The sequence below is a fragment of the Myxocyprinus asiaticus genome, chromosome 12 (genome assembly GCF_019703515.2).
Source record: "Myxocyprinus asiaticus isolate MX2 ecotype Aquarium Trade chromosome 12, UBuf_Myxa_2, whole genome shotgun sequence".
Lineage (NCBI taxonomy): Eukaryota > Metazoa > Chordata > Actinopteri > Cypriniformes > Catostomidae > Myxocyprinus > Myxocyprinus asiaticus.
In genome coordinates this window covers 1569674-1586958 of record NC_059355.1, presented here as the reverse complement: position 1 = coordinate 1586958, position 17285 = coordinate 1569674, and the positions used below count along the sequence as shown (strand labels likewise).

The following is a 17285-nucleotide window of genomic DNA, read 5'->3' as shown; positions in this document are numbered from 1 at the left end:
AACAATTATCTCTGTTTTTGAATAATTTTCTAAATATCCAGAAACTTCCAATAAGGCAGCTTATATCTCATGATAGAACAGCAAATCTGCTGCAGTCTGCAAAATGGCTCATGTCCTGACCTCTTTCTGTTGCCTCTCTAGTTCCTTCATCCGGATTTCTCGAGCTTCTGCCCGTGCTGCCCGTTTAGCTGCCAGTCTTGCCTCCGCCTAGCAGAGTGACAAAAAGAGAAAGAAGCAGATATTCACTATCAGAACCTTCAGAAACTACTGGACATTTAAATGACCAAATACTGAGATGAAACCAGATATATTGCACGGCAAGCATCAAACAAACCTATATAAACTATATTAAACATTTCTATTTATTTACTTTATTTTTTATTATGTAATAAACAGAAGAAAACTGTACCAGTGTTGGTGAGAAAGCCAAAGGCCGAGTATGACAGATACAAATTAAAATGTTCTGCTTGAACTCTATTTATGGAAAACAAAAGCTATTCACAAGTTTTCAGTGATCAATCACGCGAGTTTTAATCTCATCATTGATTTTAATTGTTGCAGATGAATGCCGGTCTTGAGGGATTGGGTGGTCCAGGGAAAACACAGTGTCACTCAAAGCATTGACGTGACTACATTTATCACCATAAGACCAGGAAAATGTTTCACTATGAACAAAAATATCAACATGAATGTTCAGGAAACAGACAATATAATTTAATTATCACACGACTCAAAATTTTTAATTGACTGTAAATAGATTGTAATATTGCAAGCAGACTGTGACAGATTGTGAAAGAGACCATTTCAGCATAAACGCACACAGTGCCAGGAAGGAATAACTCACTCACTGCCTCCCAGCTTCCATTTCCGCTCAACATGTGCAACCCAAAGCACACGCACACACACACACACACACACAAACACACTTTACTATAAGCTGTTCATAAACCCTGCAACATCGTAAAGGCTTACTTTCAGTCACTGCTTTCCAGCATCAAATACAAACATATAGTTAACATTTACCAATTACAAACTGACCCTCACACATTGATCTAACATTTAAAGAGACCAGAGGTTCAAATCTGCCCTCGGTTGAGTATATTTTGATGCACAAGTCTGCTGCATGAGACTTATCACTACTACACAGACACGGAGAAAGCAATAGTTTGTTTGTGAAGCCAAGGCAACAGATAATATTAAGTACATCGAAGGTAAACGTTGCCTAGATTACCCTCTAATTTTAAGTCAGTAGAGGACATTGTATTCAGTGTGTTACTCAAAATAGTGAACGAACGACCCAAACATTCAAATAAATAAATAAATAAACCTGACCACAGTTACACTGTAAAAATGCTTCTGGACAGTAATAGCATCTACACCCAAAGATAACCATAAGCATTTAATACTCTGCTAGAGCAAACAGAAATTGTCAGGGCTGGTAAAAGGTGGAGATTTAAAGTAAATAATGACATAAATATTGTTCTGTTTCTCAACCACACCTATCCTATCACTTCTGAAGATATGGATTTAAACATTGGAGTCGTATGTATTACTTTTATGCTGCCTTTGTGTGCTTTTTGGAGCTTCAAAGTTCTGATCACCATTCACTTGCATTGTATGGACCTACAGAGCTGAAATATTCTTCTAAAAATCTTAATTTGTGTTCGGCAGAAGAAAGAAAGTCATACACAGCTGGAGTAAATGATGAGGGAATTTTCATTTTTGAGTGATCTATCCCTTCAATGCACATACTGCTAAAAAAAACTATACCACATTTATATATATATATATATATATATATATATATACATAAATGGGGGGGGGGGGGGGACTATCTCTTTAAGAACAAACTTGTTATTTACAATGACAGCCTGGCAATAATACATACACTTAATACACTGTATGACACAGTAAACCAAACTTCATAATACACAGTATGAAGTCTGGCTAAATCTCTGGCACACTGTTCAGAATAACAAGTTTGCCAAGCAACGCACACAGACTGTTAGAAAGCAACTGCAGTGCTTTGGTCTAAACAAGTCACAACTCATTGAAAAAGAGGCTTTAGACAAGCCTCTGTCCTAGATCCTGCCAAACCGGTCCACTGGTCTGTCAATAGCATGCAGGGAGCTGGAGACTACAGTGGCACTCTCACACGCTTCTGTGACTGTCAGAGACATAACAATGAAAACATAAGACATAACACAGAAACAATGTAATGAAACTGTGTCAGTACTGATACAAACACCTGAGTGATAAAGAATATAACGAGTTTCAAAAATAACTTGTCAGGCTCAACAGGAATGCTCTTTTTCCCATATTAAACATATGGTCAATTACATCACTCACTTTATCGCATTAATTAAAATTATATAGTGGAACATTCTTGTATGCATAAGAGCTAATGTACGGCCAGCCGGTCATTGACAGGTGATCAGAGATAAACGACAGCCGATTATCCTGCTTATTATATGGCTACTGACCAAAGTAATAAATGCATCGATATGAAATTTTTATATGAGTTGACATTTTTTCATCATGTGAGAAGAATAAGACCACAGAGTGATACCACAGACATAAACTAGCACTTCTATGTAGGAAATGGGATGCCTATGACCAATTAAACAGTTCTGCAGTCATTATAAAAGTAAAACAAAACGCAGAATCAAGTATTCCAAACAGCCGTGTGATAAGCATTGCTGTTGTGCTATGCATGTGCTATTGATAACATACAGTTAAACGGCACTGAGATGCTTTGTTATTTGCATGACTCCGCTTCTCCATGTATGTAGCTTTCTAAATAGTGGTGGGAATTTTAATTCATTGCTTATTTTGATTTCTTTCCTTGATTCGTTCAGTGACGATTTCTGGAGATTGCATATTTTCGCCAGTAGGTGGCAAAAATGAGCGTCTCTTGTGTTATGAGTGACTCACTTAACCATTGTCACAACCAGAGTATGTGAGCGAAGCGGAGCGAGCATAATTTTGCCTGGAGCGAGGAGCGGGTTTTTAAAAAATCGGAGCGTCCTTGTTTTCTCTCGCTCCAAGAGCGCTCCACTAATGATCCATCAAGGGCACAACACCTGTTAACGGACCGTAATGCAATAATTCACCACGTGTTAAGCAGTGTTAAACACTATTGGCATAAAGGAAAGATGGAATTTCTGATATAACCAGAAAGATTGTGATAAAAAAAATACAATAAATAATACAAATATAAAATCTAGCGGTACTTGTTAATACTCGACCTCCAGCGGTTACTTTTACTTTCTATGTTCACGCTCCCTGTTAATGAGTTTAGCTTGTGGTACATCGTGCTTGTGTCTTGTCTCTTTATTCCTACATCAACTGGTATATATTGAAAATTAATGATGGGACGGCGAAGGAGAACACGAGTGGGGAGGTGACTGCCTCGATCAAAGGTTTGTTGTGAAATCCTAAAAGCCGTGTCCAGAAAACACGATGATAACCTGTTCACATGTGGAGAGAAAATCTAAAGGTCAGTAATACTGTACATATATATATATATATATATATATCCCCTATTAAATATTTTTAACAATCATAACATGCATCGCAATCTTAACTGTAGGCTATAACAGTATGTCCCACATTAAACAGAACTGAACTTTTAATGACCTAAAACACCAACTGAACTAATCAATGTGTTAATATTGAGTAGTCTGACTTTAATCGATTGCCATCTAAATTTATTTTAGTGCCGTAGGCTAATTTATGTGTTTTACATTTGCAGATGAAGAAGCTCAGCAAACTCGGACAACAAAAAATAGAGAAAATTCTGAGAATGTAATTTTTTCGTTCACAGAATTATAGGGCAAGGTTAATTAAAAGAGCAATAGTAGAAAATAATAGGCAATAATACATAGGGCTAATCATGTTATTTATTTATTTATTTATTAATAAAAAATATATATATTTTTTTCCATTCTAGTAAAAAAAAAATAATAACAAAAATTCCGTTTGGTAATTTATTTATACTTTTAATTTAATGTTTTTTTTTTTTGCTGTTTTTTTTTTCATCTAGTAATTTATTTAATTGATCAAACCCAGAGAATGTTGCCGACTATAAAATAATTTAATTTAGTCTTGGGCTAATGTTAGTGTTCTAATGAAGCACATTGTAGCTTTTCTCCTAGTATTGTGTATTTATTTTTCATTTAATACATCTGCATGGAAGGTTGTGATATTTAAAAGCATACTGAAATAACTTTACAGTGGAGAGGTAGTTAGCTGCTAATTTTGCCATGGAGCGAACACGGAGCAGGGTGTGTCTAATCCAGGAGCGGGAAATGGACAACCCAGAGTGGAGCTGGAGCGGAATGATTAAAGAATGCTTTTGAGCCGTTCCACTCCACTCACATACTCTGGCCACAACTGATTCGTCGTTCACCACCGGAACAGTGGAAGTGAACTACTCGTTCACTTAAAAGATTCAACCAAAAACACTGATTTGTTTAAGAACAAAACACCACTAGTTCAAAACCAGAGTTTGAGAGCAGTGCTTGATGCTTCGGCTTCTTCTGAAATCATTTTCACTGGCGCATAAATGCACATGAACTAATTAGGCAATTTTTAAACATAACTTATTCAACATTTTTTTATTTGTTTGTTGAACTGTTGTATAAACGCAACATGAAACCTGCAATTGTGCCGTTGTTCTGTATATATACGGATCAACAGCACTCTTGCTTGTGTGATACTGCTTAGTAAAACCCTTACAAAATGTTACTAATGTAACCACAGTTTCCGCCATATTCCCAGTTCCACAGCTAGAAAATATTTTAAACAATACTATTAGGCTAAAGATGCTAAGGGATAAAATTAGTATTTTTAATAAGACGAAATGAGGGCAGATCACAACCACAGCCTTCAAAAACGAAATTCCAAAAGTTTCCATGCAGGAATGTCTGCTGAAGTACGGCACCAGTAAAGAGTTACAGTCTAAACACATGCACATGCCAGTAGACTCCACGGGTCCAACACTGAGAGCCTTTGATCAGTGACTCAGCATGGGATGTATGTGCATGCAATAAACTGGGGCCTTATCATTAAAACCCAGACCTGTGTAGGCCTACATTCTCCAGTTTAGACTTTTCGTTGGTTTCATGTTCAGGTGGAGAACTAAGTAAACATAGCTGGTAGTGAAATAACATTATTACCACTAATGTAAATCAAACTTCACATCTTTTATTATTAAAGGTTCCAGGATTCACTAACGGTCACAGCTGTCATGCATGAATGATTTCTTAAGCACAAAAAAAAATCTCAAAATGCGCTCTACTATGAGGAAGAAATAAGGCAATGCAATGTGTGTTTTCTTCTTTGGCTGGCTTTTATCACTGGTCAAGCTATATTTTGCGCTTTAATGTTTAGTTTCTGGTTTCCTTAAACACCACTCTGTAAAAACAGACTACTAGTCACTGCTATTAGAGGGATTTGAGGTTCTGTGAAGAGAAGACAAAGTGCCTGTCCTAGATCAGGCATGAGCGTGGCCGAAAGTGACAGATGTTCTTTTCCCTCTCTGCTGTGTCAGGACCCCACAAGCCTCCCAATGGAACCGTAAGGAACTGGATTCTTTCAGTGCCAGGAAAGAGATCAACTCTGCACACTCACTTTTAAGAGCTAAGGGACTGTTCAGTCCTATATCGCAATTGTTTAGGAACAAAAGATTCTGAAAGAAATACATAGGATGTTATATTTCTTGGCTGGATACATGATTTCAGCAAGCATAAAGGAATCATTTACCCAAAAATGAAAATTCTCTCATCATTTACTCACCCTCATGCCATCCCTGATGTGTATGACTTTTTTTCTTTTGCCTAACACAAACAAAGATTTTTAGGAGAATGTTTCAACTCTGTAGATCCATGCAATGCAAATGAATGGGTACCAAAAATGTGAAGCACCAAAATCACATAAAGGCAGCATAAAAGTAATCCAGACGACTCAAGTGGTTTAATCCATATCTTCTGAAGCGATATGATAAGTGTCGGTGAGAAACAGATCAATATTTAAGTCCTTTTTTACTATCAATCTCCACTTTCACTTTCACTTCAACATTCTTCTTTTTTGTTATTTTGGTCATTCACATTCTTTGTTCACCACCTACTGGGCAGAGAGGAGAATTTATAGTTTAAAAAAAACCTTAAACTTAAACATTGATTTTGTTTTTTTCATCCACACCTATCATATCGCTTCTGAGATATGGATTTAACCACTGGAGTTGTATGGATTGATTTTATGCTGCCTTTATGTGCATTTTGTAGTTTTAAAATTTTGGTCACCATTCACTTGCATTGTATGGACCTACAGAGCTGAGAAATGCTTCTAAAAATCTGAATTTGTGTTCTGCAGAAGAAAGAAAGTCATACACATCTGGGATAGCATGAGGGTAAGTAAATGAAAGAATTTTAATTTTTAGGTCAACTACCCCTTTAATCATCTTTTACTGTGTGAAGCAAAATGTCTGTGATAATCCTACAATCCACACATGTAGTATTAAGTAGAGTTTAATCTTCTTAGATTAAGGAATAATGATTAAACTACTTGCACTCACATGTAGAGCCTGTATTTGAGATGCACTGTAGGATGTATTTGTGGGACTGTGTGTGTTAGTTGTTTTTGTGCAATATTTGCATGTGCAAAACACTTCAAAAGATTGACAGAGGTCCAAGAAGGAAGCGAGGTACAGTAAAAATGGATTCAAATTGCCATCGAGGAGCTCCTAAATATCAGAGATCAAACTGTGTCAACTGTATGTTAGGGCTGTGTGATATGGCCAAAATATAATCACAATATATATTTTTTCATATAGTTCAATATCGATATTTATCACTATATACATTTCATACCATCAATGGGAATGGAAAGCATTCTACATATTTGTTAGACCTCAAGAATAAATGTAAACATGTTTGTCTACAATTAATCTCCACAGGGTAAGCTACCTTTTAATTTTGAAGTTCAAGAAGTATACTCAGTTTAGGATTTAACCCTACATAAGGTGTGTAACCTACAGTATTTTCAATGGACGTTCACAGAAAGACTTTCTGCTCCACACTACAGCTCAGTAGGTGGCGGTAATGCACCGCAAACTGAATTACCATCACAAGAAGAAGAAACACTTCCTTGACTGTGACAGTGAAACGGATCATGAAAAAACGTTAAACTAAATAGTACAAAACAGAATTGGTGTTGATGTTGTTGGTTTGTTGTTTTGTTTAATCGATAGCTGTATTGCATTGTCACAGAGACTATTTAGCAGAGACCCACCACTTTTATTAAAATTAATGGGAGAAATAGGAATGCCCAACAGTCAACGGATGTAGAAAAGGAAGTCCAGCCATACAGGTAAAAGAGCAAATAACCTTTTAGATACAGATATCGCTATGATACAGATAAGCCTGGAATTTTTTTTTTTTTTTTTTTGCGTAATATGAAGTAAAGAATCACAGTTTATGATAACAGATTTTACTGCTGATTTGACATGTTTTTTTATCATAATCTAGGCCAGCCGTTCAGGAGATTTCAGTCTTTCCCCATTCAAGCAGATACAGTAGGAGATGCACTTTTATGCTGCTTGTTTACATAGAAAATCAGCTGCCCTGGAGCATTCCAAAGATGGTGCGGAGTGGACTGACTTGCTAAAAAGACTTTCATTGTCAGTGCTGTCTTGTTCGACACACAACGATATAATATAAGCCGGATAGCTAGATGCTAGCAAGCGGCTACCATAGCCTTATAACTGGTTTCCATGACAGCAGGGCTAAGTAGCCGCTAGCCAGCTAATACTTCCTAACAGGCTAATTTCATGACTGTGTTTTAGTTAGCTAGATGTGTGTATAACTTTGCCGAACTGCTTGCGTTTTTAGTGACACATACCTGATCCGATTGTACAGATGTAGAACATACGCTAAACATCGAAAATTACTTCTAAAATGTTTATCATCGATATCAAGTATTTATTTTTTTCGATAAATATCAATATAGTTTTATCACCCAGCTCTACTGTATGTGAATTAAGTTTTCCTCACAATCCGCTCCTGGGCAAACCAGCTCAGAATACCATGCTGGAAAATACTGTGTTTTGAAACATAGTAGCTGGTCCAAGCTGGTCATGAGCTGGTCCAAGCTGGTCATGACCTGGTCCAAGCTGGTCATGAGCTGGTCCAAGTTGGTCATGAGCTGGTCCAAGCTGGTCCTTAGCTGGTCCAAGCTGGTCTTTAGCTGGTTCAAGCTGGTCCAAGTTGGTCATGAGCTGGTCCAAGCTGGTTGACCAGCTACCATGTTCCAAAAACCAGCTTGACCACCTTGAGCTGGTATGAAAAGCTGGTAGCTGGTCTCCTAGCTTGGAACAGCTAATAACCAACTTGGACCAGCTAAAGACCAACTTGGAAGAGCTAATGACCAGTTTGGACCAGCTAAAGACCAGCTTGGACCAGCTAATTACCAGCTTGGACCAGCTCATGACCAGCTAGAAACCAGCTACCATGTTCCAAAACAGCTACCAGCTTAAGCTGGATTTTCCATTAGGGAGACTTTCAATTAGACAATCCAATAACAAAATCACATATCCCTGATGTATTTTTGATGCACTTGTAATTAGACAACTCCTACCATTGGAAATGGAATATAGTGCATGAGTCATATGGACCACATTCATGATACTGTATTTCATACAGCCCCAAGTCCTTCATTACATGGAAAACAGTGGCTAGTATATTTTTCAAAAATTCACCTTTTCCATTCCTTGCAAGAAAGAAAGCCATATGGGTCTGGAACGACATGACAGTGAGTAAATCATGACTAATGAATTCTTTAAAGGCAGTTGTAGTTCAGGGCCAGTACATTTTAACTTCTCTACTGTAGGTGTCTGTGGAGACCATATGCACAGATTCTCTAAAGATGATGAGGCTCCAAAGCAAACAAGACTGCACCTCACAACCATATGAGGCAAGGAGCAAGACTACAGAATGAAATTTGCACAGGGACTGAGTGAACAAACAACCAGAGTGTTCCTCCTCCACAGTCTTTCAGAGGGGTTCATTTGAATATCAAGTATGCTGACTCACACTTAGGCCAGATCGGACAAGTATGTGTGTGAGTGTATTTGTGTGGGCTAGAAATGGAGTGAGTCAACTATACAGATTGTAACACTTAAGTGAAATGTGATGTGAAAGAACAAACAGATCATAAAAGTTATTATGTGACACTGGTCAAATAAACTGGTTTGACAGTGATTCTGAGTAATTGTAATGCACACCTATGGGGGACGAGTTGTTTTTGTTTTCTAGGTGACAGAGCGCAGGAGATTAGAGGGTAATGGCAAGTAGAGAGCCCCAGACTAATCTGCTCTTAGAGCGCTGTGCAGGCCCATTATGCATCACTTCCTGTCTGCTCCTCACCTCAGTCTACCCAGTAACTTAATCACAGGCTTATTGCAACCCCCTCACACATACACACAATGGCCTACAAGCACCAGCTTTGTTTCTTACTGTATGCACATACAGCAGAATAGGCTGATACTGTATATGACCTTGCATGAATACTGAGAAAAATGCACTCTGCATTTACATTCCTGGCACTGTGAAACTCTCATCAGTAGCCTTGAAACGGAGGACAAATAGAACATTTCAGATGTCTGTGGAGTTTCACTGAGTGAGATGGCGTGCATAAATGATGCACAGTAGTGTGGCTCCTATAGGAGCGATTAACAAAGGATGTTGTGGAAAGGCTTAAATGATGCGGGTCAGTGAGTGGTGTCTGGCCAATCTGTTGCTGCAGTAGGGCAGGGGCTAAGTGCTCTGCTACTACCCCATATGGAAGGTTGTTTTACTGGGCCTGTAGGTCAGCTTAATTCCCTCTCCCTTATGGGCCAAAGCCATGCCTCTTCCTTTACAAAACCCACCCTGTTTGCATGAATGCCTGTCAAAAACCTTCACTAAAACCTAAAGGCTCCAATACACACACACACCAAAGGTCTTCTTAGTTCTTCGCTTAGAGCTAGAAAAAGGTTGAAACTGCTGGGCAACGGTATACAAAGCCAGTGGAGATTTAAAGTAACATATATGCAGTAGATACTGTGTATTTTTCATCTTTACATACAGCATTCATGGCGCTAATGCTAACACGCTATATGTGGTCATAACAGAGCCCTTCTACCAAGGGGAGCCTACAAGATTAGCAAAGCAATGCATAACGTGGACGACATGGCACGTTCTAAAATTCAAACATATGCACACAATCGCCACCACTCGGCATCTGTCGGCGGCGCCCAGTTACGACTCCGGAGGCTGCTCAAATTTCTATCATGCCACGGAGCACAACTCGCATGTTGTAAATTCAACCCAAATCATTATAAAAGGATATAGGTTATTTACTCTAGCATTGTTCATTCCTGTCATGTTTTACACTTAACAATCCTTTTAGAATTAACTATGTGTGGAGTTTACTACAATAAAACTGCTGTTTTCAAAGAGAACACAATTTTGTGACAAGTAGACCAGTTTATGGCTCTCCCCATTCATTTGTAAGGTATTTGAAACGGTAACGGTGATTTAGTGTCATAACACACTAGTTGAACATTAAGCTCTCTCGTATGGTAAAAACGCTGAGGTTGTTATCTCAGTATCGAAGATCTCTCATAATATGCACCAGTTACTCTCTGTATTGTATTTTATGATGGATTTTGTGGCAACTCTACACAAGCAAATGTGTTCAGGACTGAGTGAATTAATTAATCAGAAAAGGATACTGCCGTCAAAGTAGGTGGAGCCGGGTCACACCTACCAATTACATGGACCAGTGGAAAGTGCTTAACAGCAAAAAAAAAAAAAAAAAAAAAAAAAAAAAAAAAAAAGAAACAAAAACAACAAAAAACAATGTTTTCCTGAATGTTTGCACTGGCAAGCTGTTTCAAACCACTGCAACAAACTCAAAAACACCTTCTTTTTGGCCAGATTTTGTTTGGAATCACATCACACTCATTCTTTCATCGGTTTCACTAAAAGTAGCCCTATACTTGTGCCTTTAAAGTCTTTCTGCCTCGTGTCTCAGGAGTCTGAAAATAAAACGGCAGAATGTGAGGGAAAAAAACATGAATATGAATGGAGTCCAAAGTTCCAGTGGGCTCCACATGCTGTGACTGAGGTATATTTTAAATTTGGATCATCATAAGACTATACACTATATGATTTTTGCTTCTGTGCAACTATGAAACAGTAAAAATATTCAAAATGGAAAGAGGCAAGTCAAGCGCTTTGATATGACATCTGTTTGACTATCAACATGCAGTTCTTACTATTCTGATACATATAAAGTTCTGACTATCAAAGACATGCAGTACTGTGCAAAAGTCTTCACAAAAGCATTTGTCTTAAGATGGTTATTTATATCTTCAGCTTTAGTGTGTCAATAGGAAATATAAATGTTAGACTCCCAAACATTACTTTTGCAAATAGAAAAGATTAGAATAGAAGAACAGGGAGCCCTGCAACAGATGGCATGGCCCCACAGAGACCCCCACTTAACATTGGATCAGTCTGGGACTACACGAAAAGACAGAAGCAATACACAGTAAGCAGTAAGACAGCCTAAATAAATAAAAGAACTGTGGCGAATTCTCCAAGAAACTTGGAACATCCTACCTGCCAACAACCAAGAAAAACTGTGTCCAGGTGTAAGTAGGGGAATTGATGCTGTTTTGAAGGCAACAGTGTTCACACCAAATATTGATTTAGCCCTTTTTCTGTTTACTGGAATTGATTAATGAAAACTATTTATGTCATTATTCTTTTAAGAAATCCTCACTTTGAAAGTTTTTCACAAGTGCCTAAAAATTATACACAGTACTGTACATTAGAATCCTTCTGTTAGGGCATATTATTAATAATAAAGAAAGTCATTTAATGAGATCAGCGCAGATTTGCACTTTGCGTGCTTGTGCAAGGACAAATGAATTAAATTCATGCCATCCTACAATATCTGTCTGCCATGCAATAAACAAGGCTATTGGTATGTATACATCCTAGCTCCTACACCAGATTTACTGTAGATGTTCTGACTAATTATTTAGTTCAGTTGAAGCATTAGCTAAGGGTTTAACACTATGGAAGAGCAGACATGCTGTTTAAACGTCATACCATTTTGCTGACTGCAGTGTGATGGCGATACAATCACTGTTTCATGTTTAATCTACGTGAAAACAGACCGCAAGCTGTTTATAGACAATGCACTAAAAGTCAGTGGTACGCACATACAACTGCAACATGATCACACGGGAAGTCAGCATGCTGTTTCCGAGATTTCCGGTACCTGAGGAACGGCCACATTATGCCAACTCACCGACAAGTCACCCAATGCTGCTGCGAAAAAACAGACGATAGAATAGTGTTTCTATAGGACAAGAACAAGCAATTGGCCAATGGAGCAGCTGTTCCGTTATGATTTCCCTCTGCTTGGCTGTTCCTTCCTTAATGCCTGGTGCATAAAAACAGTGTCCTACTAACTCCATCAAAAGTGCATTAATTCATGCCAAACAGAGATGTCTAAAAGGTTGCACTGTGACTGTGCCTCTCCTACAAAATTGGGTACACTCAATTCTCCCTGGCTTTGGGAATTTGTCTGATTGTTCAGTTTCCATGACAAATCAGAACAAGAAAGGAAAAACATTTTAGGATGTAGAGTTTATTCAACACCTCAGGGACTGACTCATCCTGTAAAAGGGGTGGTGAGTTTAATAGAGGATAGGTACAGAGTTTTACAAGAACACAAAGATCAGAGGGCAAAGCATCATTACTTTTCCATCCCTTCACTGGAGCCAATTTTTATAAACTAAATACTCCTAATATATTTCATATCCAATCAGCCTGGGCTATATATAGGGTTGCGACTGTATAAGTGTCAAACGGTAGAGATTTTGCAATACTGTGTACATTGCAGTATGTAAATATCTGTATGTGTAGTGCATCACCTGCACTTGAGACTAAGTCACCCTGTTACATGGAAACCAGGAAAGCCATTTATTACGAGAAAGCTGCTTAAAGGGATAGTTCACCCGAAAATGAAAATTCTCTCATTATTCACTAACCCTCATGCCATCCCAGATGTGTTTGTCTGTCTTTCTTCAGCAGAACACAAATTAAGATTTTTAGAAGAAGATAGAGCTCTGTCAGGTCCTTATAATGCAAGTAAATGGGTGCCAGCAATTTGACAGTCCAAAAGTCACATTTAGGCAGCATAAAAGTAATCCACATGACTCCATTCGATCAATGAATGTTTTCTGAAGCAAACCAATGCGTTTCGCGTGATGTTGAGAGTTCAACCATTTCAAACAGCATCAGAGCCCTGGAAAGAAGCGATGATTTAAAGTTAAAAACTTTTTAATTATCGACTTGTTTCTTACATTAACCTATCGATTCACTTCAGAAGACATTCATTGATCGACTGGAGTCATGTGGATTAATTTTATGCTGCCTAAATGTGACTTTTGGACCGTCAAAGTGCTGGCACCCATGTACTTGCATTATAAGGACCTGACAGGGCTCTATCTTCTTCTAAAAATCTTCATTTGTGTTCTGCTGAAGAAAGAAAGTCATACACATCTGGGATGGCATCAGGGTTAGTGAATAATGAGAGAATTTTCATTTTTGGGTGAACTATCTCTTTAAGACATGAAAGCGGCATTCGCCTTTACATGCACCGTGTAAGCGGTGTACTTTTTACCCCCATATACATGGACTTTAGTTAGTAAGCAATTTCTCTGCAACGCTGGAGTAAAATATGAAGACATCTGTGGACGACTTCACTATTTTTTGTTCTCCAGATGCCCCAGAGTTGCTGCTGTGTTTGTTTCCTTTACTTTCTATCACGGCCTGCCGTGGCATTGTGCTACAGTAGTGGGGCTTTCCTCTTACGTCATACCCCAGGGTTCCTCACCTGAGCACATACGCACATGCACACTCTTCAAAACATAGAAGAACGCTGCTTATGTGTTTACATGGCCACAGTGGCTTCTTTGTTGCATTGCTCTGAGAAGATATTACTTGAGGAAAGTTTATAATAATAATAATAATAATAATAATAATATTTATCTGTTCACATCAGACTGTGAAATGTGGCATATTGTGAAATTTACTGTATTAAAGTTAAGTGCTGTTCATTTTCTTTGGCTATGTTCATCAAGTTCAAAATAAAGAGAAAGTAAACAAATGAGATGGAATACAATGCAATTTTTATTAGCATTTAATTCACTGACTGGACTATCCAAAAATATGCATTTTTATAATTTCTAGAAAAGAATAACAATGTTGTAATTTAAAGTATAACGTTAACATGATATAAAATTACTCATGCAATAATATAAGGTGAGGTGAGGTGATGATCAATAAGAAGAAAGAAGGGTGTTGAGGGAACTTGTGCAGCTATGGAATTTGAAAAAGACAGTCTACATGGGGATTCTGCAGGGAGGAAATGCTTTCCAGATGTGGTCAGCTGATCCAAGAGGTCACAGAGCATCCTAGGCATTCAGCTGATAAAACTAACACATGGGACCAAATGGCACTAATCATAAACCTTTGACCCTTGATATGCCACCACGCCTTTCGAAATAAGCTGACTTTTTCAGTGTATAACGTTGTTATAACAACATCATTGCGTGTAAAGACAGATTGACCTTAATAGCTTCTGATCTATGGAAGCCAGACCATCTGGACCATGAGTTCTCTATGTTCAATGCAGGGAACAGTGAGCTATGACAACAGAGATCAACAGCAGAATTCATGATTACAAACTATTTGTAGAGTATAAAATAGCAAGCCTGACTAAACCACTGCACCATTTATTTTAGGCAGAATGACACACATTCTCCTTTCAGACAAAACCTGCTTCTCATTAAGAACTGAATGCTGCTCTGAATGGGCTCTGTGTATTTGGGCCATTCACTGGGTGTGATGTGCCGCATCAGAGCAGTTCCTGACGTCAGCAGTCTGGGACCTTCTCTCGGCTTGTTCGTATGATCTCTGCTTTATGACGTCACACAGCTGTGCAGGTATACAAGCTAAACTGCACTAACGCTACCTGTGATGATGATGCGATTGTTTTACCGCTATAATGAGCCCTTCTAATGGCGTATTATGTATGGCGTAGTCTGTCCTCTAATAACGTGCAAACATGAAGGTCATGCTAGCAACAATGCCCTCTGATTCAGACTGCGACGAATATGTCTCTGTCATGCACGAGCGTCTATTATGTGTGTGCATGTGTAATGTTTCCCATTCACATTATTAAGGACGAGCGTCATCAATGCTTCCCCCCCCCCCCCCCCCTGACTGCACGAGAGACAGCAGAACCGACAAAATACCGTTTCATTATTCAGAAGCAATGAGGATTCTCATCTTCAGACTTTAAGATTTTGCACAGTGGCCTATTATACATGCAATGTGGATAACCTCCCGTCTTACCTCTCGGGCTATTTGGCTGAGAGCATCATCCTCCGCTGATAGTTTCTCTCGGTTGGGAATTCTTTTCCTCCCCGTTACTTGACTTGCCATTTTAAATTCCCTTACACTTTGGCACGCACTTATACAAAGAATGAACTAAAGTGTTGTCCAGTTACCGTTTAAAGTGTCGTGGTTGTAACAATCAACAGATAATGAATGAAGAAATAAATTGTAGCCTGCCTGGAATAAAACAAACGTTATATTGTAACCATTAGCAAAAATGAAGAGCACTAGGACACATCATCCCTTTGATGCCACATCGTCTCCATAAAAAGCATGCATATGTGGCGGGAGCCTGTTGCACATTCAAGCGCAATCTCGATGTGTCAAAACATCAAGGATGGGATGGAAAACGACAGTTTGGCACGCCATGACCACTATAGACCAGATGGCACTCCTGAGAAAATAACCGGTCATTCCTTAATTTTCCTTCCTGGCAATAGTTCGATGTAACGTCCAAATAAAGGAATGAAGAATAAAGTCATCGGTCCTGAGCTGCTTTTGCTTCCAGGGCAAAGCGATCCCGGATGACGAGCGGGCCTGAGATGATGATGATGATGATGATACAGCAGCTCAATGGCACACGCTCTGATTTAACGCTGGATGCACCGCGGAGAGTGGGCGGGGCCTGTGGGCGGGGCCTGTCCGTTGTCTTTAAATACTTTCCGTCTTCCCTCATTTGGAACAGTTATCTAAATTTTTTCAGAATATTATTAGTAAATAAATATATTAGTAAATATAATAAATAAGCACAGATAGATAGATTTGTATTATTATTATTATTATTTATAATTCACACTATATATCTATCTATCTATCTATCTGCCTGTCTGTCGGTCTTTGTTTCTATCTGTCTGTCTGTGTCTGACTGTCTTTGTTTCTATCTATCTATCTATCTATCTATCTATCTATCTATCTATCTATCTATCTGTCTATCTATCTATCATCTTTCTGTCTGTCTGTCTTTGTTTCAATCTGTATGTCTGTCTTTCTTTCTGTCTGACTGTCTGTCTTTGTTTTTATCTATCTATCTATCTATCTATCTATCTATCTATCTATCTATCTATCTATCTATCTATCTATCTATCTATCTATCTATCTATCTATCATCTTTCTGTCTGTCTGTCTGTCTTTGTTTCTATCTGTCTGTCTGTCTGTCTTTGTTTCTATCTGTCTGTCTGTGTCTGTCTGTCTTTGTTTCTATCTGTCTGTCTGTCTTTCTTTCTGTCTGACTGTCTGTCTTTATCTATCTATCTATCTATCTATCTATCTATCTATCTATCTATCTATCTATCTATCTGCCTGTCTGTCTGTCTGTCTGTCTGTGTCTGACTGTCTTTGTTTCTATCTATCTATCTATCTATCTATCTATCTATCTATCTATCTATCTATCTATCTGTCTATCTATCTGCCTGTCTGTCTGTCTGTCTGTCTGTCTGTCTTTGTTTCTATCTGTCTATCTATCTGCCTGTCTGTCTGTCTGTCTTTGTTTCTATCTGTCTTTCTGTCTGACTGTCTGTCTTTTTTATATCTATCTATCTATCTGCCTGTCTGTCTGTCTGTCTGTCTGTCTTTGTTTCTATCTGACTGTCTGTCTTTCTTTCTGTCTGACTGTCTGTCTTTATCTATCTATCTATCTATCTATCTATCTATCTATCTATCTATCTATCTATCTATCATCTTTCTGTCTGTCTGTCTTTGTTTCAATCTGTATGTCTGTCTTTCTTTCTGTCTGACTGTCTGTCTTTGTTTTTATCTATCTATCTA

At 38.3% G+C, this 17285-nt stretch overlaps 1 protein-coding gene across 16 annotated transcripts in view; it reads right to left on the bottom strand.

Annotated features, from left to right (window-relative positions):
* Positions 1 to 16107, bottom strand: part of lrrfip1b (leucine rich repeat (in FLII) interacting protein 1b) — a 43342-nt gene extending 27235 nt beyond the window's left edge. For 15 of the 16 annotated variants that reach the window (XM_051712535.1, XM_051712519.1, XM_051712523.1 and 12 more), the window contains exons 1-2: positions 15480 to 16107; positions 121 to 207 (exon numbers count right to left, since the gene is read on the bottom strand). In XM_051712535.1, coding sequence (XP_051568495.1) covers positions 121 to 207; positions 15480 to 15569 — 177 coding nt within the window. In that variant the 5' untranslated portion in view covers positions 15570 to 16107. The remainder of the gene's footprint in view (positions 1 to 120; positions 208 to 15479) is intronic. The other variant, XM_051712533.1, reaches the window with a different exon arrangement.
* Positions 16108 to 17285: the final 1178 nt, after the last annotated feature.